Here is a 26579-nt window from a genome sequence, read left to right as displayed (position 1 = left end):
CAAATCCCTTTGCTCCTTTACAGCCCCTGGTCTATCACCATTCAGAAAATATCCTGATTTGTCTTTCTCCGATCTAAAATGGATGATCTTCAATTTCCCCACATAGAACCATTCGGCCCATCGAGCCTGTGCCTCACAATGTGACTCACATTGAACTTCATCTGCCATAGTTTTGCCCACTCATTTAAGAACATACGAACATAAGAACATAAGAAATTGGAGCAGGAGTAGGCCAATCGGCCCCTCGAGCCTGCTCCGCCATTCAATAAGATCATGGCTGATCTGATCCAAACCACAAATCTAAAGAACACAAGAAGTAGGAGCAGGACCCGGCCACACAGCCCCTGGGCCCTCTCCGCCACCCACAGGGCATTGACCGATCCGAACTCAGCTTCATGTCCAATTTCCTGCCCGCTCCCCAAAACCCCTAATTCCCTTTACTTCAAGAAAACTGTCTATTTCTGTTTTAAATTTATTTAATGATGTAGCTTCCACAGCTTCCTGGGGCAGCAAATTCCACAGACCTACCACCCTCTGAGTGAAGAAGTTTCTCCTCATCTCAGTTTTGAAAGAGCAGTCCCTTATTCTAAGATTATGCCCCCTAGTTCTAGTTTCACCCATCTTTGGGAACATCCTTACTGCATCCACCCGATCATGCCCCTTCACAATCTTATATGTTTCAATAAGATCGCCTCTCATTCTTCTGAACTCCAATGAGTAGAGTCCCAATCTACTCAACCTCTCCTCATATGTCCGCCCCCTCATCCCCGGGATTAACCGAGTGAACCTTCTTTGTACTGCCTCGAGAGCAAGTATGTCTTTTCTTAAGTATGGAGACCAAAACTGTATGCAGTATTCCAGGTGCGGTCTCACCAATACCTTATATAACAGCAGCAATACCTCCCTGTTTTTATATTCTGTATTTATAATCAGTTTTTATAATCTGTCTGTGTCCCTTTACTGTGTCCCCTAACTTAGTGTCATCTCCAAACTTGGAGATACAACTCACTCTGTTCCGTCATCCAATCATTGATAAATATGGTGAAAAGCTGAGGCCCCAGTCCAGATCCCTGGGGAACACCACTTCTCACATCCCACCAATCAGAGCACATTCCCTTTATCCCCACTCTCTGGGGGTGATTTTAACCCCCAACAACGGGTGGGTTGGGGGCGGGTGGGAGTTGAAAATAATTGTTTTTTTGGGTTGCAACCACAAAATTTTCAGACTTTGCATTCCCAGTGGGAAGCCTGGACTTTTTACACACCGATGTTAAACCCGGAAATAAAGCCGGGTTGTGGTTGGTTAAACATGATTTGCCTTTAAGAAATAAGATATAAATAGAGAGAATAGAAACCGATCTGTGAGAACCATCAGTGACGCTGACTCCTGGACTGTACAATGTAACCCTGGGGATGGGACAAGGAAAAGACACACAGACATCGGGGGGAATGTTAACCTGACTCACCGGGCGAGAGACCCATGGGATGGGCTGGATTCTGACCAATATTACTGAACACTGACTTCAATGGGCAGTAAAATCGGGGCGGGGAGTAAAACCAGCGTTACACCCGATCTCGTCAGTTTCCCCACGGGTGGGTTAGGTTAAAATTTCCCCCAATCAATACAGAACTGGGAATGGTTCTTGGAACAGAGAGAAACAATCCTGATATTATTGAAATGTGTTTCAGAAAGACCGGAAAACAGGGAATCCAATCTGGGAATTATTATCGGATCAGTGATTGCGGCGCTGGCTGTTATAGTGGTGATAATCGGAATAGTCATCTGGAAAAGACAACGGAGAGGTAAGAATCAGAGAGAGGGGAATGGAGAACTGAGGGGGACAGAGTGAGTGTGGGAGAGTCTCCAGTACTGGGAGTACAGGGCACTGAGAGAGGAGAGTCAGAGAGAGGGGAATGGAGAACTGAGGGGGACAGAGTGAGTGTGGGAGAGTCTCCAGTACTGGGAGTACAGGGCACTGAGAGAGGAGAGTCAGAGAGAGGGGAATGGAGAACTGAGGGGGACAGAGTGAGTGTGGGAGAGTCTCCAGTACTGGGAGTACAGGGCACTGAGAGAGGAGAGTCAGAGAGAGGGGAATGGAGAACTGAGGGGGACAGAGTGAGTGTGGGAGAGTCTCCAGTACTGGGAGTACAGGGCACTGAGAGAGGAGAGTCAGAGAGAGGGGAATGGAGAACTGAGGGGACAGAGTGAGTGTGGGAGAGTCTCCAGTACTGGGAGGACAGGGCACTGAGAGAGGAGAGTCAGAGAGAGGGGAATGGAGAACTGAGGGGACAGAGTGAGTGTGGGAGAGTTTCCAGTACTGGGAGTACAGGGCACTGAGAGAGGAGAGTCAGAGAGAGGGGAATGGAGAACTGAGGGGACAGAGTGAGTGTGGGAGAGTCTCCAGTACTGGGAGTACAGGGCACTGAGAGAGGAGAGTCAGAGAGAGGGGAATGGAGAACTGAGGGGACAGAGTGAGTGTGGGAGAGTCTCCAGTACTGGGAGTACAGGGCACTGAGAGAGGAGAGTCAGAGAGAGGGGAATGGAGAACTGAGGGGACAGAGTGAGTGTGGGAGAGTCTCCAGTACTGGGAGTACAGGGCACTGAGAGAGGAGAGTCAGAGAGAGGGGAATGGAGAACTGAGGGGACATAGTGAGTGTGGGAGAGTCTCCAGTACTGGGAGTACAGGGCACTGAGAGAGGAGAGTCAGAGAGAGGGGAATGGAGAACTGAGGGGACAGAGTGAGTGTGGGAGAGTCTCCAGTACTGGAGTACAGGGCACTGAGAGAGGAGAGTCAGAGAGAGGGGAATGGAGAACTGAGGGGACAGAGTGAGTGTGGGAGAGTCTCCAGTACTGGGAGTACAGGGCACTGAGAGAGGAGAGTCAGAGAGAGGGGAATGGAGAACTGAGGGGGACAGAGTGAGTGTGGGAGAGTCTCCAGTACTGGGAGTACAGGGCACTGAGAGAGGAGAGTCAGAGAGAGGGGAATGGAGAACTGAGGGGACAGAGTGAGTGTGGGAGAGTCTCCAGTACTGGGAGTACAGGGCACTGAGAGAGGAGAGTCAGAGAGAGGGGAATGGAGAACTGAGGGGACAGAGTGAGTGTGGGAGAGTCTCCAGTACTGGGAGTACAGGGCACTGAGAGAGGAGAGTCAGAGAGAGGGGAATGGAGAACTGAGGGGGACAGAGTGAGTGTGGGAGAGTCTCCAGTACTGGGAGTACAGGGCACTGAGAGAGGAGAGTCAGAGAGAGGGGAATGGAGAACTGAGGGGGACAGAGTGAGTGTGGGAGAGTCTCCAGTACTGGGAGTACAGGGCACTGAGAGAGGAGAGTCAGAGAGAGGGGAATGGAGAACTGAGGGGGACAGAGTGAGTGTGGGAGAGTCTCCAGTACTGGGAGTACAGGGCACGGAGAGAGGAGAGTCAGAGAGAGGGGAATGGAGAACTGAGGGGACAGAGTGAGTGTGGGAGAGTCTCCAGTACTGGGAGTACAGGGCACTGAGAGAGGAGAGTCAGAGAGAGGGGAATGGAGAACTGAGGGGACAGAGTGAGTGTGGGAGAGTCTCCAGTACTGGGACTGAAGGGGGGGAGTGCGGGACTGAAGGGGGGGAGTGCGGGACTGAAGGGGGGGAGTGCGGGACTGAAGGGGGGGAGTGCGGGGCTGAAGGGGGGGAGTGCGGGGCTGAAGGGGGGGAGTGTGAGACTGAAGGGGGGGAGTGCGGGGCTGAAGGGGGGAGAGTGAGACTGAAGGGGGGGAGTGCGGGGCTGAAGGGGGGAGTGTGGGACTGAAGGGGGGAGTGTGAGACTGAAGGGGGGAGAGTGTGAGACTGAAGGGGGGGAGTGTGGGACTGAAGGGGGGAGTGTGGGACTGAAGGGGGGGAGTGTGGGACTGAAGGGGGGAGTGCGGGGCTGAAGGGGGGGAGTGCGGGGCTGAAGGAGGGGAGTGCGGGGCTGAAGGGGGGAGAGTGAGACTGAAGGGGGGGAGTGCGGGGCTGAAGGGGGGAGTGTGGGACTGAAGGGGGGAGTGTGAGACTGAAGGGGGGAGAGTGTGAGACTGAAGGGGGGGAGTGTGGGACTGAAGGGGGGAGTGTGGGACTGAAGGGGGGGAGTGTGGGACTGAAGGGGGGGAGTGTGGGACTGAAGGGGGGGAGTGTGGGACTGAAGGGGGGGAGTGTGGGACTGAAGGGGGGAGTGTGGGACTGAAGGGGGGGAGTGTGGGACTGAAGGGGGGGAGTGTGGGACTGAAGGGGGGGAGTGTGGGACTGAAGGGGGGAGTGTGGGACTGAAGGGGGGGAGTGTGGGACTGAAGGGGGGAGTGTGAGACTGAAGGGGGGAGTGTGAGACTGAAGGGGGGAGTGTGGGACTGAAGGGGGGAGTGTGAGACTGAAGGGGGGAGTGTGAGACTGAAGGGGGGAGTGTGAGACTGAAGGGGGGGTGTGAGACTGAAGGGGGGAGTGTGGGACTGAAGGGGGGTGTGAGACTGAGCATTTATTCCACACTCTCCATTTCCCCACCTTGTTGTGTGCTGACTCTCTGATTTTGGGAGATCCCCATTCTCACTGACATTTATTTTTCTCCTGCAGACCGAACAAGTCCGATTTACACAACAGCAGGCAGTAAGTGACGGAGGGGACAGATTGTTGGGGATGAAATGGATAATAAGGGACATTAAGTTGTGGAATTTCATTCTCCTGGGAGTTCTCCAGAAGGAGATTCTCGATCCAGCAGAGAAACAATGTGAAATATTTAATCTGTATTTCCAGAGTTCAGTCCGTTCTTACACTGAAAAAACAACAGCTCGGATAATCCGAGTCATTGTTTTGATGTGTTGGTGAATTATTTTACAATCTGATTTGAACATTAACTGCGCAGAGAAACAAAATGTCCATCAGACAGTTTGATCCATTAATGAGGAAGAATGGATCAATCAGGAAACAGAGATCAGACTGTGAACATCTCCAGTCCCTCACCCCCTCCCCTGGACTCACTGACTCGGGGTGGGGGGAGTTACACAGGAGGGACCCCCTCCAGTCCCTCACCCCCTCCCCTGGACTCACTGACTCGGGGTGGGGGAGTTACACAGGAGGGACCCCCTCCAGTCCCTCACCCCCTCCCCTGGACTCACTGACTCGGGGTGGGGGGAGTTACACAGGAGGGACCCCCTCCAGTCCCTCACCCCCTCCCCTGGACTCACTGACTCGGGGTGGGGGGAGTTACACAGGAGGGACCCCCTCCAGTACCTCACCCCCTCCCCTGGACTCACTGACTCGGGGTGGGGGTGTTACACAGGAGGGACCCCCTCCAGTCCCTCACCCCCTCCCCTGGACTCACTGACTCGGGGTGGGGGGAGTTACACAGGAGGGACCCCCTCCAGTCCCTCACCCCCTCCCCTGGACTCACTGACTCGGGGTGGGGGGGGTTACACAGGAGGGACCCCCTCCAGTCCCTCACCCCCTCCCCTGGACTCACTGACTCGGGGTGGGGGGAGTTACACAGGAGGGACCCCCTCCCCTGGACTCACTGACTCGGGGTGGGGGGGGTTACACAGGAGGGACCCCCTCCAGTCCCTCACCCCCTCCCCTGGACTCACTGACTCGGGGTGGGGGGGTTCCTCCCCTCAGTGAATATTCTTCCTGTCTGAGGTTGTTTAGTGAATGCTGGGAGATGGTTTAATCTCACATTCTATTTTTATTCTGTTTTTATTTTCACAGCTTCTGAAGTCTCTGATCGCTCTCCTCCGTGAGTCTTTCAGTAAGTAAACTTTCGATTTTCCCGCTGTTGATGTATTTGTGACTGTTTCACCCCCTGACCCTCTCTCACCCTCCCACACACTATTAAACCTGTCAGACTCTCTAATTCTCCCCCTGACCCTCTCTCACCCTCCCACACACTATTAAACCTGTCACACTCTCTAATTCCCCCCCTGACCCTCTCTCACCCTCCCACACACGATTAAACCTGTCACACTCTCTAATTCCCCCCTGACCCTCTCTCACCCTCCCACACACTATTAAACCTGTCACACTCTCTAATTCCCCCTGACCCTCTCTCACCCTCCCACACACTATTAAACCTGTCACACTCTCTAATTCCCCCCCTGACCCTCTCTCACCCTCCCACACACTATTAAACCTGTCACACTCTCTAATTCCCCCCCTGACCCTCTCTCACCCTCCCACACACTATTAAACCTTTGTAAACAATTTTACAACACCAAGTTATAGTCTAGCAATTTTATTTTAAATTCACAAGCTTTCGGAGGCTTCCTCTTTCGTCAGGTAAATGTTCAGGAGCTCCTTGAAGCCTACGCATTTATACATATAGAACAATACATGGTGTTTACAGACTGCCCCTGCAACTGCCCGTTGCCAAGGCAATCACCGTGTTCAGACAGAGAGGTGTCACCTGCAGAACCCCCGAATACACATTCAACAAAAAAACAAACAGGAAAAAAAAACAGAGAGAGGCAGAGACATCCGGAAGGCAGAGAAAGCCAGCAAATGACCCATTATATTAAAAACAGATAACATTTGTTCGCTGGTGGGGTAACGTGTAGCATGACATGAACCCAAGATCCCGGTTGAGGCCGTCCTCATGGGTGCGGAACTTGGCTATCAATTTCTGCTCGACGATTTTGCGTTGTCGTGTGTCTCGAAGGCCGCCTTGGAGTACGCTTACCCGAAGGTCGGTGGATGAATGTCCATGACTGCTGAAGTGTTCCCCGACTGGGAGGGAACCCTCCTGTTTGGCGATTGTTGCGCGGTGTCCGTTCATCCGTTGTCGCAGCGTCTGCATGGTCTCGCCAATGTACCATGCTCTGGGGCATCCTTTCCTGCAACGTATGAGGTAGACAACGTTGGCCGAGTCACAGGAGTATGAACCATGCACCTGGTGGGTGGTGTCCTCTCGTGTGATGGTGGTATCTGTGTCGATGATCTGGCATGTATTGCAGAGGTTACCGTGGCAGGGTTGTGTGGTGTCGTGGACGCTGTTCTCTTGAAAGCTGGGTAATTTGCTGCGAACGATGGTCTGTTTGAGGTTGGGTGGCTGTTTAAAGGCGAGTAGTGGAGGTGTGGGGATGGCCATAGCGAGGTGTTTGTCCTCATTGATGACATGTTGAAGGCTGCGGAGAACATGGCATAGTTTCTCCGCTCCGGGGAAGTACTGGACGACAAAGGGTCCTCTGTTGGTTGCGTCCCGTGTTGGTCTCCTGAGGAGGTCTATGCGATTTTTTGCTGTGGCCCGTCGGAACTGTCGATCGATGAGTCGAGCGTCATATCCCGTTCTTACTAGGGCGTCTTTCAGCGGCCAAGGCGGCCTTCGAGACACACGACAACGCAAAATCGTCGAGCAGAAATTGATAGCCAAGTTCCGCACCCATGAGGACGGCCTCAACCGGGATCTTGGGTTCATGTCACGCTACACGTTACCCCACCAGCGAACAAATGTTATCTGTTTTTAATATAATGGGTCATTTGCTGGCTTTCTCTGCCTTCCGGATGTCTCTGCCTCTCTCTGTTTTTTTTTCCTGTTTGTTTTTTTGTGGAATGTGTATTCGGGGGTTCTGCAGGTGACACCTCTCTGTCTGAACACGGTGATTGCCTTGGCAACGGGCAGTTGCAGGGGCAGTCTGTAAACACCATGTATTGTTCTCTTTGTATAAATGTGTAGGCTTCAAGGAGCTCCTGAACATTTACCTGACGAAGGAGGAAGCCTCCGAAAGCTTGTGAATTTAAAATAAAATTGCTGGACTATAACTTGGTGTTGTGAAATTGTTTACAATTGTCAACCCCAGTCCATCACCGGCATCTCCACATCATGACTATTAAACCTGTCAGACTCTCTAATTCCCCCCACCCTGACCCTCTCACCCTCCCACACACTATAAAACCTGTCACACTCTCTAATTACCACCTTAAATGTACCATTAATATTTATCTCTTTAAATGTCCATTAATGTTTGGTGATCACAATCACTGTTACACACTCACCAAGCTGTATATAAACCCCACTGTCACACCCTGACCAAGCCGATAGTGTCAGTCCCAGTATTAAATGTTTAACCCTTCCTTTCCCATTCCTCAGGCTGGCTTTAACCGATTGCCTTGTGCCTCTCCATTCCTTCCCTCGTCAGTTCACTGTAAACCACTGCAGGATGTTCACAGAGCCTTGTTGCTGGGTAACTGGACTCACCTGTACTAGTGTGAAACGTGCCCATCATCGTCACTCCTCCTTCCATATCGCAGAAGACACACAGAATATCAGCTCATTTCCTGCAGTGAGTCCTTTGATGATGGAGACCTATATTTGCTGTGAATGAGTGATTACAGATTGAACAGTGGGTCACCGATACACCCGGTCGGGAATCTGGATTTTTCGGCCGAGATTCCCTCAGCTGCCGTTTCCATTGAGCATCAGCAATGTGATGGGCCTGATAGTGGGAGGGGTCTTCATGGATGGTTCCTCCCCAGGCTTCTTATCTTCAGCAACTTGTTCCCATTTATGGACGTCTATTTTGTACAGTTTCAGAGTTGCTTTTAAGCAGTCTTTGTGTCCCTTTTGCTGAACATCACAAAATCGTTTCCCAGTTGACAACGTGCGATAAAAGAACATCTTCAGGATTTGATCATCAGACACTCGTACCACATGAGCTGACCATTGTAGCCGTGTCCTCACCATCAGAGCATCGATACTCGGCATCTCAGCTTTTTGAAGGACTTTGGTGTCAGGGATCTTCTCCTGCAATCTGATCTTCATTAGTCGTCTCAGGGAGCTGAGGGGAAAGTGAGTCCCTTTCTTAATGTGACGTGAATATATTGTCCAAGTTTCACAGGCAGAAAACAGGGTCTTTTGTGGGGAGACATATCCAGACAGAGCGAGATACAAATAGGAAGATAGATAAAGGAACACTGAGAGACGGAGATACAATGTGAGATACATCAGTATATACACAGACATAAACTAATGGATAGAGAGAGATCTATACAGACAGATATAGATACAATGTGAGATACATCAGTATGTACACAGACATAAACTAATGGATAGAGAGAGATCTATACAGACAGATATAGATACAATGTGAGATACATCAGTATATACACAGACATAAACTAATGGATAGAGAGAGATCTATACAGACAGATATAGATACAATGTGAGATACATCAGTATGTACACAGACATAAACTAATGGATAGAGAGAGATCCATACAGACAGATATAGATACAATGTGAGATACATCAGTTGAGACACAGACACAAAACCTGGAATTTAATCTCCCCAATTGATATCAGTCTCAGGCTCTGATCTCAGCTATAATTTGACAATGAGTAACCCAGTTAATGGTGAATTCCAGTGAGATACTGAGCTGTCTTTACAATCTCTGTCACTCATTTCCTGAACTAACTCCGTCTGTTCATTATTTATTATTCAAATTCGCTTCGTGACACTGTCAGTAACTTTATCTCTGATTATTTCAATACTCAATGTTTCACTTTAAGTGGTGATAATTGTGTCTTGGAATCAATAAATATTTGTTGATTGATGACTTGTTGTCTGAATCCTTCTTTGATGATTTGGCAAGAAAGGGTTAATTCATTCACTCAGCAGCTTGCGGGTCTTGTAATCGGCAGCTGGTGAGGTCAACTCAACGTGAATCACAACTGGGTGATGGAAGGCCGTCCATGGGCCAAACTGAAGCCCCATTCAGTCCGAGACCTCGGCTGGATGGTCAACCCATGGACCCCAGTGTTCTTACTAGTACTGTGTCCGGGTCTGGTCACTGAGACACAGGGGAGACACTGAGACACTGGGGGCAGTGCAGAGAGGAGCCACCAGGCTGGTCCCCGTGTCAGGGCTCTGAGTTATGAGGAAAGACCAGAGAGACTTGGGCTCTTCAGCCTGGAAAGGAGGTGCCTGAGAGGTTTATAACACATGAAACAATCGGAAAAAGGGAAATCGGAGAATTATTTTCAACGAAACTGTGGGAGTGGGTCATATTTAAACCATGTGAACCCCTCAATTAGAGTCCAGGCTGTGACTCACACTCAGGTATCCACCTCCCCTCACTCTGCCCCTCCTGTTAGTTTGACCCTCTCCCCTCACTCTCCCCCTGTTAGTTTAACCCTCTCCCCTCACTCTCCCCCTGTTAGTTTGACCCTCTCCCCTCACTCTCCTCCTGTTAGTTTGACCCTCTCCCCTCACTCTCCCCCTGTTAGTTTGACCCTCTCCCCTCACTCTCCCCCTGTTAGTTTGACCCTCTCCCCTCACTCTCCCCCTGTAGTTTGACCCTCTCCCCCTGTTAGTTTGACCCTCTCCCCTCACTCTCCCCCTGTTAGTTTGACCCTCTCCCCTCACTCTCCCCCTGTTAGTTTGACCCTCTACCCTCAATCTCCACCTGTTAGTTTGACCCTCTCCCCTCGCTCTCCTCCTGTTAGTTTGACCCTCTCCCCTCACTCTCCCCCTGTTAGTTTGACCCTATCCCCTCACTCTCCCCCTGTTAGTTTGACCCTCTCCCCTCACTCTCCTCCTGCTAGTTTGACCCGATCCCCTCACTCTCCCCCTGTTAGTTTGACCCTCTCCCCTCACTCTCACCCTGTTAGTTTGACCCTCTACCCTCAATCTCCACCTGTTAGTTTGACCCACTCCCCTCGCTCTCCTCCTGTTAGTTTGACCCTCTCCCCTCACTCTCCCCCTGTTAGTTTGAACTTCTCTCCTCCTGTTAGTTTGACCCTCTCCCCTCACTCTCCTCCTGCTAGTTTGACCCTATCCCCTCACTCTCCCCCTGTTAGTTTGACCCTCTCCCCTCACTCTCCTCCTGTTAGTTTGACCCTCTCCCCTCACTCTCCTTCTGTTAGTTTGACCCTCTCCCCTCACTCTCCCCCTGTTAGCTTGACCCTCTCCCCTCACTCTCCCCCTGTTAGCTTGACCCTATCCCTTCACTCTCCCCCTGTTAGTTTGACCCCCTCCCCTCACTCTCCCCCTGTTAGTTTGACCCTCTCCCCTCACTCTCCCCCTGTTCGTTTGACCCTCTCCCCTCACTCTCCTCCTGTTAGTTTGACCCTCTCCCCTCACTCTCCTACTGTTAGTTTGACCCTCTCCCCTCACTCTCCCCCTGTTAGTTTGACCCTCACCCCTCACTCTCCCCCTGTTAGTTTGACCCTCTCCCCTCACTCTCCCCCTGTTAGTTTGACCCTCTCCCCTCACTCTCCCCCTGTTAGATTGACCCTCTCCCCTCACTCTCCCCCTGTTCATTTGACACTCTCCCCTCACTCTCCTTCTGTTAGTTTGACCCTCTCCCCTCACTCTCCCCCTGTAAGCTTGACCCACTCCCCTCACTCTCTTCCTGTTCGCTTGACCCTCACCCCTCACTCTCCCCCTGTTAGTTTGACCCTCTCCCCTCACTCTCCCCCTGTTAGTTTGACCCTCTCCCCCTGTTAGTTTGACCCTCTCCCCTCACTCTCCCCCTGTTAGTTTGACCCCCTCCCCTCACTCTCCCCCTGTTAGTTTGACCCTCTCCCCTCACTCTCCCCCTGTTCGTTTGACCCTCTGCCTTCACTCTCCTCCTGTTAGTTTCACCCTCTCCCCTCACTCTCCTTCTGTTAGTTTGACCCTCTCCCCTCTCCCCCTGTTAGTTTGACCCTAACCCCTCACTCTCCCCCTGTTAGTTTGACCCTCTCCCCTCACTCTCCTCCTGTTAGTTTGACCCTCTCCCCTCACTCTCCCCGTTAGTTTGACCCTCTCCCCTCACTCTCCCCCTGTTAGTTTGACCCTCTCCCCCTGTTAGTTTGACCCTCTCCCCTCACTCTCCCCCTGTTAGTTTGACCCTCTCCCCTCACTCTCCCCCTGTTAGTTTGACCCTCTCCCCTCACTCTCCTCCTGTTAGTTTGACCCTCTCCCCTCACTCTCACCCTGTTAGTTTGACCCTCTACCCTCAATCTCCACCTGTTAGTTTGACCCTCTCCCCTCGCTCTCCTCCTGTTAGTTTGACCCTCTCCCCTCACTCTCCCCCTGTTAGTTTGACCCTCTCCTCCTGTTAGTTTGACCCTCTCCCCTCACTCTCCTCCTGCTAGTTTGACCCTATCCCCTCACTCTCACCCTGTTAGTTTGACCCTCTCCCCCTGTTAGTTTGACCCTCTCCCCTCACTCTCCCCGTTAGTTTGACCCTCTCCCCTCACTCTCCTTCTGTTAGTTTGACCCTCTCCCCTCACTCTCCCACTGTTAGTTTGACCCTCTCCCCTCAGTCTCCCCCTGTTAGTTTGACCCTCTCCCCTCACTCTCCCCCTGTTAGTTTGACCCTCTCCCCTCACTCTCCCACTGTTAGTTTGACCCTCTCCCCTCACTCTCCCCCTGTTAGTTTGACCCTCTCCCCTCACTCTCCCCCTGTTAGTTTGACCCTCTCCCCTCACTCTCCCACTGTTAGATTGACCCTCTCCCCTCACTCTCCTCCTGTTAGTTTGACCCTCTCCCCTCACTCTCCTCCTGTTAGTTTGACCCTCTCCCCTCACTCTCCCTCTGTTCGTTTGACCCTCTCCCCTCACTCTCCTCCTGTTAGTTTGACCCTCTCCCCTCACTCTCCTCCTGCTCCGTGTGTTTCTCCTCTGTGAATTCCCTTGTGATATTCCCTATATTAAAGGTTGTGTCTAACTGTTCCTGTTTGTGGTCTAACTCCAGCCCAGAGCAGAGTCAGTTTCACAGTTCCTGGGGATGGCCCGTTCTCAATGTGTTTCCTGTGAGTGGGGAGCCCAGGATCCCACTCTCTCCTCCCTTTAAAATGGACCTGGTGTCGGAGGCCTCTTCAATCTCTCTCTTCGACTCGGTTTCTCAGCCTGTCTGAGTTTGATCGTCCTGGTAACTGGTGACTGGTGACTGTTTCTCCATTTAATTGGTTCTATTTCTGTAAAATACCCAATCATTGACCCTCAGACTCTGCAGTTTGAGTTCAAGGAAGTGAAGAAAGTTTGAGATAAACAGTAAAATGGAGTCTGAGAGATTCCTGTTTTGTTTGTGTTTTGTTCAGTCAATAAACGCTCGATCGGTCCCTCTCTGAGTATTTTATTCCCAGTCACTGATTGGAATAGAGGCCGTGGATTCCCAGAATGCTGCTGATCCTTTTCTCCATATCCCTGTGTTTTTCCCGGGTCTCTCCCGGTAAGTACAGAATTCATCCTTCCAATCTCACTCTCTTTCTCTGCCACTTTCACTTCTCCAGCTCAGGGTCTGGGCAGGAAATTCCCTGCGATTTTCCTGGGAGTGGGACTGTCTGTGAGTGCGGGGAATGTGTGTCGGTATATTGCACTCACACGGGAGAGCTCACTTTGTCTGTCCAGCTTTGTATTTTTTCCTCTCCATATCTCTCTCTCCTCATCACTCTCTCTCTGTCTCTCTCTCTGTCACGCTCAATCTCTCTCTCTCTCTATTTTGCAGTCTCTTTCTATCTCTCTCTGTCGCTCTCTCTCCCTTTCTCTTTCTATCTCTGAGTGTGTGTCTTTCTCTCTCTTTCTGTCTCTCTCAATCTCTCTCTCTGTCTCTCTTTCTCTCTGTCTCTTTCTATCTCTGAGTGTCTGTCTGTCTCTCTCTCTCTGTTTATCTCAATCTGTCTCTCTCCCTCTGTCTCTCACTCTCTCTGTCTCTTTCTTTCTTTCTCTCTCACTTTCTATCTCTCTGTATCTTTCTCTCCATCTCTGTCTCTTTCTCTCTCTCTCTGTCTATCTCTCTGCCTCTCTCTCTCACTGTCTCTCTCTGTCTCTCCCCGGTGCAGTGATATCAACAGAGGACATCATTTGAGCTGAGCTGAGTAAAAGTGAACATAAGAACATTTACTGCTCACAAACAGTGTGACAATGTGGGACTTCCTGTCCGAACAACATCCACTGGGTGTGTAACAAGGAGAGGGATGTTTACATGGGAAATAATGGCATTAAGGAATACGGAGAAAGGAGAAGGAATTGGGATTTGAGTTCAAGCTACCATGGCAACAAGAAATCTCAGTGGAGGATCAATAGGCCATTGTCCGACATTTATTCCTCTGTTCCTACTACCTACCCCAACCTGCGAACACGTGGGTTCGATTGTCAGTGTTTTACAAAAAGAAATATGATTTATTTCTACTGGGACAGTTGTTGGTGTGATTGGGGATTGTCGGTGTGATTGGGGATTGTCGGTGTGATTGGGGATTGTCGGTGTGATTGGGGATTGTCAGTGGGATTGGGGATTGTCGGTGTGATTGGAGATTGTCGGTGTGATTGGGGATTGGGGATTGTCGGTGTGATTGGGGATTGTCGGTGTGATTGGAGATTGTCGGTGTGATTGGGGATTGTCGGTGTGATTGGGGATTGGGGATTGTCGGTGTGATTGGGGATTGTCGGTGTGATTGGGGATTGTCGGTGTGATTGGGGATTTTCGGTGTGATTGGAGATTGTCGGTGGGATTGGGGATTGTCGGTGTGATTGGAGATTGTCGGTGTGATTGGAGATTGTCGGTGTGATTGGGGATTGTCGGTGTGAACGGGGATTGTCGGTGTGATTGGGGATTGTCGGTGTGATTGGGGATTTTCGGTGTGATTGGAGATTGTCGGTGGGATTGGGGATTGTCGGTGTGATTGGAGATTGTCGGTGTGATTGGAGATTGTCGGTGTGATTGGGGATTGTCGGTGTGATTGGGGATTGTCGGTGGGATTGGGGATTGTCGGTGGGATTGGGGATTGTCGGTGGGATTGGGGATTGTCGGAGGGATTGGGGATTGTCGGTGGGATTGGGGATTGTCGGTGTGATTGGGGATTTTCGGTGTGATTGGAGATTGTCGGTGTGATTGGAGATTGTCGGTGTGATTGGGGATTGTCGGTGTGATTGGGGATTGTCGGTGTGATTGGGGATTGTCGGTGTGATTGGGGATTGTCGGTGGGATTGGGGATTGTCGGTGTGATTGGGGATTGGGGATTGTCGGTGTGATTGGAGATTGTCGGTGTGATTGGGGATTGGGGATTGTCGGTGTGATTGGAGATTGTCGGTGTGATTGGGGAATGTCGGTGTGATTGGAGATTGTCGGCGTGATTGGGGATTGTCGGTGTGATTGGAGATTGTCGGCGTGATTGGGGATTGTCGGCGTGATTGGGGATTGTCGGCGTGATTGGGGATTGTCGGCGTGATTGGGGATTGTCGAGGTGATTGGGGATTGTCGGCGTGATTGGGGATTGTCGGCGTGATTGGGGATTGTCGGCGTGATTGGGGATTGTCGGTGTGATTGGGGATTGTCGGTGTGATTGGGGATTGTCGGTGTGATTGGGGATTGTCGGTGTGATTGGGGATTGTCGGTGTGATTGTGGATTGTCGGCGTGATTGGGGATTGTCGGCGTGATTGGGGATTGTCGGCGTGATTGGAGATTGTCGGCGTGATTGGAGATTGTCGGCGTGATTGGGGATTGTCGGCGTGATTGGAGATTGTCGGCGTGATTGGGGATTGTCGGCGTGATTGGGGATTGTCGGCGTGATTGGGGATTGTCGGCGTGATTGGGGATTGTCGAGGTGATTGGGGATTGTCGAGGTGATTGGGGATTGTCGGCGTGATTGGGGATTGTCGGCGTGATTGGGGATTGTCGGCGTGATTGGGGATTGTCGGTGTGATTGGGGATTGTCGGTGTGATTGGGGAATGTCGATGTGATTGGGGATTGTCGATGTGATCGGAGATTGTCGGTGTGATTGTGGATTGTCGGTGTGATTGGGGATTGGGGATTGTCGGTGTGATTGGAGATTGTCGGTGTGATTGGGGAATGTCGATGTGATCGGAGATTGTCGGTGTGATTGTGGATTGTCGGTGTGATTGGAGATTGTCGGTGTGATTTTGGATTGTCGCTGTGATTGTGGATTGTCGGTGTGATTGGGGATTGTCGGTGTGATTGAGGATTGTGGGGGTGATTGGGGATTGTCGGTGTGATTGGGGATTGTCGGTGTGATTGGGGATTGTCGGTGTGATTGGGGATTGTCGGAGTCATTGGAGATTGTCGGTGTGATTGGGGATTGTCGGCGTGATTGGGGATTGTCGGCGTGATTGGAGATTGTCGGCGTGATTGGAGATTGTCGGCGTGATTGGGGATTGTCGGCGTGATTGGAGATTGTCGGCGTGATTGGGGATTGTCGGCGTGATTGGGGATTGTCGGCGTGATTGGGGATTGTCGGCGTGATTGGGGATTGTCGGCGTGATTGGGGATTGTCGGCGTGATTGGGGATTGTCGGCGTGATTGGGGATTGTCGGCGTGATTGGAGATTGTCGGCGTGATTGGGGATTGTCGGCGAGATTGGGGATTGTCGTCGTGATTGGGGATTGTCGATGTGATTGGGGATTGTCGGTGTGATTGGAGATTGTCGGTGTGATTGGAGATTGTCGGTGTGATTGGGGATTGTCGGTGTGATTGGGGATTGGGGATTGTCGGTGTGATTGGGGATTGTCGGTGTGATTGGGGATTGGGGATTGTCGGTGTGATTGGGGATTGTCGGTGTGATTGGAGATTGTCGGTGTGATTGGGGATTGTCGGCGTGATTGGAGATTGTCGGCGTGATTGGGGATTGTCGGCGTGATTGGGGATTGTCGGCGTGATTGGGGATTGTCGGCGTGATTGGAGATTGTCGGCGTGATTGGGGATTGTCGGCGTGATTGGGGATTGTCGGCGTGATTGGGGATTGTGTGTGTGATTGGGGATTGTCGGTGTGATTGGGGATTGTCGGTGTGATTGGGGATTGTCGATGTGATTGGGGATTGTCGGTGTGATTGGGGATTGTCGGTGTGATTGGAGATTGTCGGTGTGATTGGAGATTGTCGGTGTGATTGGGGATTGTCGGTGTGATTGGGGATTGGGGATTGTCGGTGTGATTGGGGATTGTCGGTGTGATTGGGGATTGGGGATTGTGTGTGTGATTGGAGATTGTCGGCGTGATTGGGGATTGTCGGCGTGATTGGGGATTGTCGAGGTGATTGGAGATTGTCGGCGTGATTGGGGATTGTCGATGTGATTGGAGATTGTCGGTGTGATTGGGGATTGTCGGCGTGATTGGGGATTGTGGGTGCGATTGGGGATTGTCGAGGTGATTGGGGATTGTCGAGGTGATTGGGGATTGTCGGCGTGATTGGGGATTGTCGGCGTGATTGGGGATTGTCGGCGTGATTGGGGATTGTCGGTGTGATTGGGGATTGTCGGTGTGATTGGGGATTGTCGGTGTGATTGGGGATTGTCGGCGTGATTGGGGATTGTCGGCGTGATTGGGGATTGTCGGTGTGATTGGGGATTGTCGGTGTGATTGGGGATTGTCGGTGGGATTGGGGATTGTCGGTGTGATTGGGGATTGGGGATTGTCGGTGTGATTGGAGATTGTCGGTGTGATTGGGGAATGTCGATGTGATCGGAGATTGTCGGTGTGATTGTGGATTGTCGGTGTGATTGGAGATTGTCGGTGTGATTTTGGATTGTCGCTGTGATTGTGGATTGTCGGTGTGATTGGGGATTGTCGGTGTGATTGAGGATTGTGGGGGTGATTGGGGATTGTCGGTGTGATTGGGGATTGTCGGTGTGATTGGGGATTGTCGGTGTGATTGGGGATTGTCGGAGTCATTGGAGATTGTCGGTGTGATTGGGGATTGTCGGCGTGATTGGGGATTGTCGGCGTGATTGGAGATTGTCAGCGTGATTGGAGATTGTCGGCGTGATTGGGGATTGTCGGCGTGATTGGAGATTGTCGGCGTGATTGGGGATTGTCGGCGTGATTGGGGATTGTCGGCGTGATTGGGGATTGTCGGCGTGATTGGGGATTGTCGGCGTGATTGGGGATTGTCGGCGTGATTGGGGATTGTCGGCGTGATTGGGGATTGTCGGCGTGATTGGAGATTGTCGGCGTGATTGGGGATTGTCGGCGTGATTGGGGATTGTCGTCGTGATTGGGGATTGTCGATGTGATTGGGGATTGTCGGTGTGATTGGAGATTGTCGGTGTGATTGGAGATTGTCGGTGTGATTGGGGATTGTCGGTGTGATTGGGGATTGGGGATTGTCGGTGTGATTGGGGATTGTCGGTGTGATTGGGGATTGGGGATTGTCGGTGTGATTGGGGATTGTCGGTGTGATTGGAGATTGTCGGTGTGATTGGGGATTGTCGGTGTGATTGTGGATTGTCGGTGTGATTGGGGATTGTCGGTGTGATTGGGGATTGTCGGTGTGATTGTGGATTGTCGGTGTGATTGGAGATTGTCGGCGTGATTGGGGATTGTCGGCGTGATTGGAGATTGTCGGCGCGATTGGGGATTGTCGGCGTGATTGGAGATTGTCGGCGTGATTGGGGATTGTCGGCGTGATTGGAGATTGTCGGCGTGATTGGGGATTGTCGGCGTGATTGGGGATTGTCGGCGTGATTGGGGATTGTCGGCGTGATTGGAGATTGTCGGCGTGATTGGGGATTGTCGGCGTGATTGGGGATTGTCGGCGTGATTGGGGATTGTGTGTGTGATTGGGGATTGTCGGTGTGATTGGGGATTGTCGGTGTGATTGGGGATTGTCGATGTGATTGGGGATTGTCGGTGTGATTGGGGATTGTCGGTGTGATTGGAGATTGTCGGTGTGATTGGAGATTGTCGGTGTGATTGGGGATTGTCGGTGTGATTGGGGATTGGGGATTGTCGGTGTGATTGGGGATTGTCGGTGTGATTGGGGATTGGGGATTGTGTGTGTGATTGGAGATTGTCGGCGTGATTGGGGATTGTCGGCGTGATTGGGGATTGTCGAGGTGATTGGAGATTGTCGGCGTGATTGGGGATTGTCGATGTGATTGGAGATTGTCGGTGTGATTGGGGATTGTCGGCGTGATTGGGGATTGTGGGTGCGATTGGGGATTGTCGGTGTGATTGGGGATTGTCGGTGTGATTGGGGATTGTCGGTGTGATTGGGGATTGTCGGTGTGATTGGGGATTGTCGGTGTGATTGGGGAGTGTCGATGTGATTGGAGATTGTCGGTGTGATTGGGGATTGTCGGTGTGATTGGAGATTGTCGGTGTGATTGGGGATTGTCGGTGTGATTGGGGATTGTCGGCGTGATTGGGGATTGTGGGTGCGATTGGGGATTGTCGGTGTGATTGGGGATTGTCGGTGTGATTGGGGATTGTCGGTGTGATTGGGGATTGTCGGTGTGATTGGAGATTGTCGGTGTGATTGGAGATTGTCGGTGTGATTGGAGATTGTCGGTGTGATTGGGGATTGTCGGTGTGAGTGGGGATTGGGGATTGTCGGTGTGATTGGGGATTGTCGGTGTGATTGGGGATTGGGGATTGTCGGTGTGATTGGGGATTGTCGGTGTGATTGGAGATTGTCGGTGTGATTGGGGATTGTCGGTGTGATTGTGGATTGTCGGTGTGATTGGGGATTGTCGGTGTGATTGGGGATTGTCGGTGTGATTGTGGATTGTCGGTGTGATTGGAGATTGTCGGCGTGATTGGGGATTGTCGGCGTGATTGGAGATTGTCGGCGCGATTGGGGATTGTCGGCGTGATTGGAGATTGTCGGCGTGATTGGGGATTGTCGGCGTGATTGGAGATTGTCGGCGTGATTGGGGATTGTCGGCGTGATTGGGGATTGTCGGCGTGATTGGGGATTGTCGGCGTGATTGGAGATTGTCGGCGTGATTGGGGATTGTCGGCGTGATTGGGGATTGTCGGCGTGATTGGGGATTGTGTGTGTGATTGGGGATTGTCGGTGTGATTGGGGATTGTCGGTGTGATTGGGGATTGTCGATGTGATTGGGGATTGTCGGTGTGATTGGGGATTGTCGGTGTGATTGGAGATTGTCGGTGTGATTGGAGATTGTCGGTGTGATTGGGGATTGTCGGTGTGATTGGGGATTGGGGATTGTCGGTGTGATTGGGGATTGTCGGTGTGATTGGGGATTGGGGATTGTGTGTGTGATTGGAGATTGTCGGCGTGATTGGGGATTGTCGGCGTGATTGGGGATTGTCGAGGTGATTGGAGATTGTCGGCGTGATTGGGGATTGTCGATGTGATTGGAGATTGTCGGTGTGATTGGGGATTGTCGGCGTGATTGGGGATTGTGGGTGCGATTGGGGATTGTCGGTGTGATTGGGGATTGTCGGTGTGATTGGGGATTGTCGGTGTGATTGGGGATTGTCGGTGTGATTGGGGATTGTCGGTGTGATTGGGGAGTGTCGATGTGATTGGAGATTGTCGGTGTGATTGGGGATTGTCGGTGTGATTGGAGATTGTCGGTGTGATTGGGGATTGTCGGTGTGATTGGGGATTGTCGGCGTGATTGGGGATTGTGGGTGCGATTGGGGATTGTCGGTGTGATTGGGGATTGTCGGTGTGATTGGGGATTGTCGGTGTGATTGGGGATTGTCGGTGTGATTGGGGATTGTCGGTGTGATTGGAGATTGTCGGTGTGATTGGAGATTGTCGGTGTGATTGGGGATTGTCGGTGTGATTGGGGATTGTCGGTGTGATTGGGGATTGTCGGCGTGATTGGGGATTGTCGGCGTGATTGGGGATTGTCGGCGTGATTGGGGATTGTCGGCGTGATTGGGGATTGTCGGCGTGATTGGGGATTGTCGGCGTGATTAGGGATTGTCGGCGTGATTGGGGATTGTCGGCGTGATTGGGGATTGTCGGTGTGATTGGAGATTGTCGGTGTGATTGGGGATTGTCGGTGTGATTGGAGATTGTCGGTGTGATTGGGGATTGTCGGTGTGATTGGGGATTGTCGGTGTGATTGGGGATTGTCGGTGTGATTGGGGATTGTCGGTGTGATTGGGGATTGTCGGTGTGATTGGGGATTGTCGGTGCGATTGGAGATTGTCGGTGTGATTGGAGATTGTCGGTGTGAAGCAATCAGATCATTTGGAGGGTCAGATTTGAACCAATCAGATTATGTTTTCTCCGATTGTTGCCCAGAAAGTTGAGGCAGAAACATTTAAAAGGAGCTCTTGGTTTCTGAAAGTCTCAGTTACTTAAAGGAACTTTCTGCTGCCTGCCTGGCTGTTGTCTTGTCTGTAGATTCATTTTCTTCAGTACTGATTGCAGTTGCTTTTTTCGATCTGCTCGATGTTCCCTGGTGTGATTACAATTCCCAAATCCCTGGCCATCTTTCCCGCAACTCCATGTTTCAGTCTCTCCAATCAGATTCCCGTCTCTTTCACAGTACTGAAACGGCCCTTATCAAAGTCACAAATGACATTCTCTGAGACTGTAACCATGGTGAACTATCCCTCCTCATCCTTCTCCACCTCTCTGTCGCCTTTTGCCTATCCACTCGTGGACAGTATCCTGCAATGGCTTCTCTTCCCATCCCATTCCCATTCCCGCACCGTTACCTCTGGAGTCCTCCAAGGATCAATCCTGGGCCCCTTCTTATTTCTCATCTACATGCTGCCTCTTGACGACATCATCTGAAGACAAGACGTCAGGTTCTGCATGTACACTGACCTCACCCAGCTCTACCTCACCACCACCTCCCTCGACCCCTCCACTGCCTCGGTGGTCTCACGCTGCTTCTCCAACAAAGTCCTGGATGAGCCTCAATTTCCTCCAATTAAACATTGGGAAGACCGGCTCCATTTTCTTCGGGCCCCGGTACAAACTCCGTTCCCTCACTACTGATTCCATCCCTCTCCCTGACCACTGTCTGAGGCTGAACCAGACTGTTCGCACACTCAACGTCCTATTTGACCCTGAGATGAGCTTCTGACCCCATATCCTCTCCATCACCAAGACTGCCGACTTCCACCTCTGTAACATCGCCCGTCTCCCCCCCTGCCTCAGCCCTTCTGCTGCTGAAACCCTCCTCCATTCCTTTGCTATCTCGAGACGTGACGATTCCATTGCTTTCCTGGCCGGTCTCCCACCTTCCACCCTCCGTAAACTTGAGCTCATCCAAAACTCTGCTGCTTGTACCTCCTACACTGCAGTGATCCCCTGTTTATAATACAGACAGGATTCTGACATTGAGATAATGCAGTGGACGACTGGAGATTTTCACTATCTGAATGGGCTTCACTTTGATCAGTTGGTACTGTTTGTCAATGTTTATTAACCCATCCCTTTTATTGTTTATTTGACAGACTCTGATTCCTTCACTGTGGTGTACACGGGAATTTCCGGCAACACGGATGGCCCTGAGTTTATGGGTATGACGATGGTTAATGGAGTTGTGTTATCCCATTATGACAGTGACATCCAACATATGGTTTCCAGACAGCAATTCTTAACAGACTCTCTCGATGTGGAAGAATGGAATTATTACAGTCATCTCGGGAAGATGCGTTACGATGTGACGATGGAGAATCTCAATACCATAATAAAATGGACGAACCACACATCCGGTAAGATCAGTGATCCAGGAAACTCCCACTGACGGCCTGTTTAATGGCTGTCTATTGGGAATTAATCAATGATTTTTGACGTCAATTTGCTCTCTGATCCCAGCTGTTCCCACTTTCCCGACCAGTCCCACATCACATCCTCCTGGGCCACCTCCTCGTTTTTAGTGACTACATCGGCTGTTCTATATTTTACCTGCTTCTCGGCCTTCCCCATCCCCACAGCCTGGGCCTCTATTTATGGGGACTGCCTCTGCTCCTGCGGCCTTCCCCATCCCCACAGCCTGGGCCTCTATTTATGACCTTCCATTCTCCCAATTCGGAAATAATAGATATCGGGGGAATGGAGGAGAATTTCGAGAGTGGGAATTGGGGAGTGAGTGAGTGAGGAGGAGGGAGAGAGAGGAGGAGGGAGAGAGATGGGGAAATAGAGAAATGACGAAAAGGAGAGGGAGATAAGGAGAGGTGGCAACGAGGGAGAAAGGAACATAAAACACCAGTATCGGGAAGTAATCGGGGAGAGAGAAGACGATATGGGAAAGAGCTTGGTGAGAGATAGAACCAGAGACATTACAGCATAGGAGGAGGCCATTCACCTCATCGTGTCGGTGCCTGCGATTTGCTGGAGCAATCCCAAACTAATCCCACTGTCCCACTCTCTCTCCATAGCCCTGTATCAATCCCAAACTAATCCCACTGTCCCACTCTCTCCCCATAGCCCTGTATCAATCCAAAACGAATTCCACTGTCCCGCTCTCTCCCCATAGCCCTGTATCAATCCCAATCTAATCCCTCTGCCCTGCTCTCTCCCCATAGCCCTGTATCAATCCAAAACGAATCCCACTGTCCCACTCTCTCCCCATAGCCCTGTATCAATCCCAAACTAATCCCACTGTCCCACTCTCTCCCCATAGCCCTGTATCAATCCCAAACTAATCCCACTGCCCCACTCTCTCCCCATAGCCCTGTATCAATCCCAAACTAATCCCACTGTCCCACTCTCTCCCCATAGCCCTGTATCAATCCAAAACGAATTCCACTGTCCCGCTCTCTCCCCATAGCCCTGTATCAATCCCAATCTAATCCCTCTGCCCTGCTCTCTCCCCATAGCCCTGTATCAATCCAAAACGAATCCCACTGTCCCACTCTCTCCCCATAGCCCTGTATCAATCCCAAACTAATCCCACTGTCCCACTCTCTCCCCATAGCCCTGTATCAATCCCAAACTAATCCCACTGTCCCCACTCTCTCCCCATAGCCCTGTATCAATCCAAAACTAATCCCACTGTCCCACTCTCTCCCCATAGCCCTGTATCAATCCAAAACGAATTCCACTGTCCCACTCTCTCCCCATGGCCCTGCATCAATCCCAAACTAATCCCACTGTCCCACTCTCTCCCCATAGCCCTGTATCAATCCCAAACTAATCCCACTGTCCCACTCTCTCCCCATAGCCCTGTATCAATCCCAAACTAATCCCACTCCCTCTCCCCCACTCCCTCTCCCCCACTCCCTGTCTCCCTCTCTGACTCCCTGTCTCTCCCTGTGTCTCTCTCTCCCTGTGTCTCTCTACATCTCCCTTTGTCTCTCACTTTCTCTGTCTATCTGATTCTCTCTCTCTTGCTTTCTCTCACTCACGATCTCTCTGTCACACCTTGCCTTTCTTTCTCTGTCTCCATCTGATGCTTTCTCTGTCTCTCTGTCTCTCTCTTTCTCTGTCAGTCAGTCTCTCCCTTGGTCCATGTGTCTTCTCTATCTGTCTCTCTCTCTCTCTCTCTGCGCCTGCCTCCCTCTTTCTCTCTCTGCGACTGTCTCCCTCTCTCCCTTTCTCTCTATCTCTCTTTATCTCCCTCTCTCCCTCTCCCTCTCCATCTATCTCTATCTATCTCTTTCTCCATCTCTCTCTCCCTCTCCCTATCTCTCTCTCCCTCTGCCTATCTATCCCTCTCTCCTTCTCCCTCTCCCTCTCTTCCATCTCTATCTCTCTCTCTCCCTCTCCCTATCTATCCCTCTCTCCTTTTCCCTCTCCCTCTCCCTCTCTCTCCATCTCTCCCTCTCCCTCTCTCGATCTCTCTCTGCCTCTCCCTCTCCCTCTCCGCCTCTCCCTCTCTCTCTCTCTCTCTCTATCTCTCTCTATCTCTCTCTCCCTCTCCCTCTCTCTCTCTCTCTCTCTCTATCTCTCTCTATCTCTCCCCCTCTCTCTCTCTCTCTTCCCTTTGCCTGTTCCATCTATCAGTGTCTGACGATTGTTCTCATTATAATTTTGGGATCTTCTATTCTCCCTCCTTCCAATGCCCTGCTCCCTTCTCCCAGACCCTCTGCCTGCTCCTCCCGTGACCACATTGTTTAAAAGTCTCTCAATATCTCACATGAGTCTCTTATTCCAGCTCCTGATGGGACCCCAGTCTCGGGGGAAAGTTTAGATCCTTCCCTCTGCTGCAATCTTCAGCCATTTGCGGCTCTTTAAAGACTGCGCTTTAAATCCCCACCCCCACCCGTCAGGGGAGGTCCGTGTCACATGGGCGCTGCGCTCAGCCAATGCCAGTGGGTGTGTAAATGAGATGAGTGTGTGATTTGCGGGTGGTCAGTACGGGACTGGATTGGCTCCCAGAAGTCCAGGCTCAGCAGCGCAACATTGGGGCAAAATGGAGGTTTGGGGCCAGTGTGGTTCCCAAAACAGGCCCACTGGCACATCAGAAATATACACCTGGTTCTGGTCCTCAAGGGCAGTGCACCAGCGGCACTCACGGGTATCGAGTTCGAGAAGTGGGGGAGGGGAAGTCATGTGATAAAAATGGTGCCTATTATCTGAGATTGACCGTGATATTGCCTTCTATAATTCTGTCATGGTTCAGGAGGGGTTAACAAATCTGACCCCCCATTTCTCCCTGATACTGGACCCCCTTTCCCCTCTGATCAGACTGCGACTCTAACTTCCCGTTACATCAGTAATAAACGGATATTCTCCATTAACTATTGATTATTGATTATTGATCTCTGGTTGGTCACCGACAGGAATTCACATTTTCCAATGGATAAGGACTGTTGAGATCACTGAAGACGGCTCCATTAAGAGATCGATGCGGTTTGGATATGATGGAAACGATTATATTAGTTTAGAGCCAGACAGGATGAGATGGGTCGCAACCAATCACCTTGCAGTGAAGACCAAGGAGAAATGGGATTCTGATGATTCCTGGAACAAGCATTGGAAATGGCAGTTGGAAGAAGAACTGGTTGACCTTTTACAGTTATATTTACGCGCTGGAAAGGAATATCTCAAAAGGAAAGGTATTGATTTCCCATTTTCCCATTTTCTGATTGAACTTTCTGATCTATGAAACCGTTATCCCATTCCATTCTCTGTCTCTCTATTGTTTGTGTTTCCTCCCTTTCCCCTTTCAGTTCAGCCTGAAGTGTTCATCTCCAGAAGTGACCCCAATAATCAGTACAACCCGCCCACTCTCTCCTGCCTGGTTACTGGATTTTACCCTGTAAACATCGAGGTGACCTGGCTAAGGAGTGGTGATCGAGTGTCTGAGAGCCAATCCTCGGGGGTTCGACCGAACCACGATGGGACCCATCAGATCAAGAAAGAGATTGAAGTAAATGCTGGGGATGAGGATCAATACTCCTGTCAAATTGAACACAGCAGCCTGGCAGAGGCAAAGGTCTATCAGTGGGGTAAGGAACTGCATTTGAAATGTGTGGGTGTGTGGGGGTGTGGATGTGTGGGGGTGTGGGGTTGTGGGTGTGTGGGGGTGTGTGTGGGGGTGTGTGTCAGAGGGTGTGTGGGTGTGTGTGTGTTAGAGGGAGTGAAATAATGTCCATGTGAGATATTGATTATGACAGATATGAAAGGCTTTTTTTTATTCATTCATGGGATGTGGGCGTCGCTGGCGAGGCCGGCATTTATTGCCCATCCCTAATTGCCCTTGAGAAGGTGGTGGTGAGCCGCCTTCTTGAACCGCTGCAGTCCGTGTGGTGAAGGTTCTCCCACAGTGCTGTCAGGTAGGGAGTTCCAGGATTTTGACCCAGCGACGATGAAGGAACGGCGATATATTTCCAAGTCGGGCTGGGGTGTGACTTGGAGGGGAACGTGCAGGTGGTGTTGTTCCCATGCGCCTGCTGCCCTTGTCCTTCTAGGTGGTAGAGGTCGCGGGTTTGGGAGGTGCTGTCGAAGATGCCTTGGCGAGTTGCTGCAGTGCATCCTGTGGATG

At 51.3% G+C, this 26579-nt stretch overlaps 1 protein-coding gene across 1 annotated transcript in view; it reads left to right on the top strand.

Moving 5' to 3' along the window:
- LOC137310515 (uncharacterized) overlaps positions 1 to 26579 on the top strand; it is a 53904-nt gene that overhangs the window by 15156 nt on the left and 12169 nt on the right. The window contains exons 5-13 of the mRNA XM_067978284.1: positions 1690 to 1803; positions 4580 to 4612; positions 5708 to 5735; positions 8082 to 8308; positions 8520 to 8692; positions 13080 to 13149; positions 22102 to 22362; positions 25375 to 25650; positions 25765 to 26043. Coding sequence (XP_067834385.1) covers positions 1690 to 1803; positions 4580 to 4612; positions 5708 to 5735; positions 8082 to 8308; positions 8520 to 8692; positions 13080 to 13149; positions 22102 to 22362; positions 25375 to 25650; positions 25765 to 26043 — 1461 coding nt within the window. The remainder of the gene's footprint in view (positions 1 to 1689; positions 1804 to 4579; positions 4613 to 5707; positions 5736 to 8081; positions 8309 to 8519; positions 8693 to 13079; positions 13150 to 22101; positions 22363 to 25374; positions 25651 to 25764; positions 26044 to 26579) is intronic.

Source organism: Heptranchias perlo, unplaced genomic scaffold (assembly GCF_035084215.1).
Source record: "Heptranchias perlo isolate sHepPer1 unplaced genomic scaffold, sHepPer1.hap1 HAP1_SCAFFOLD_256, whole genome shotgun sequence".
NCBI classification, from domain to species: domain Eukaryota; kingdom Metazoa; phylum Chordata; class Chondrichthyes; order Hexanchiformes; family Hexanchidae; genus Heptranchias; species Heptranchias perlo.
Note: the sequence above shows the minus strand (reverse complement) of the source record. Positions and strands in the feature narration are given on the sequence as shown.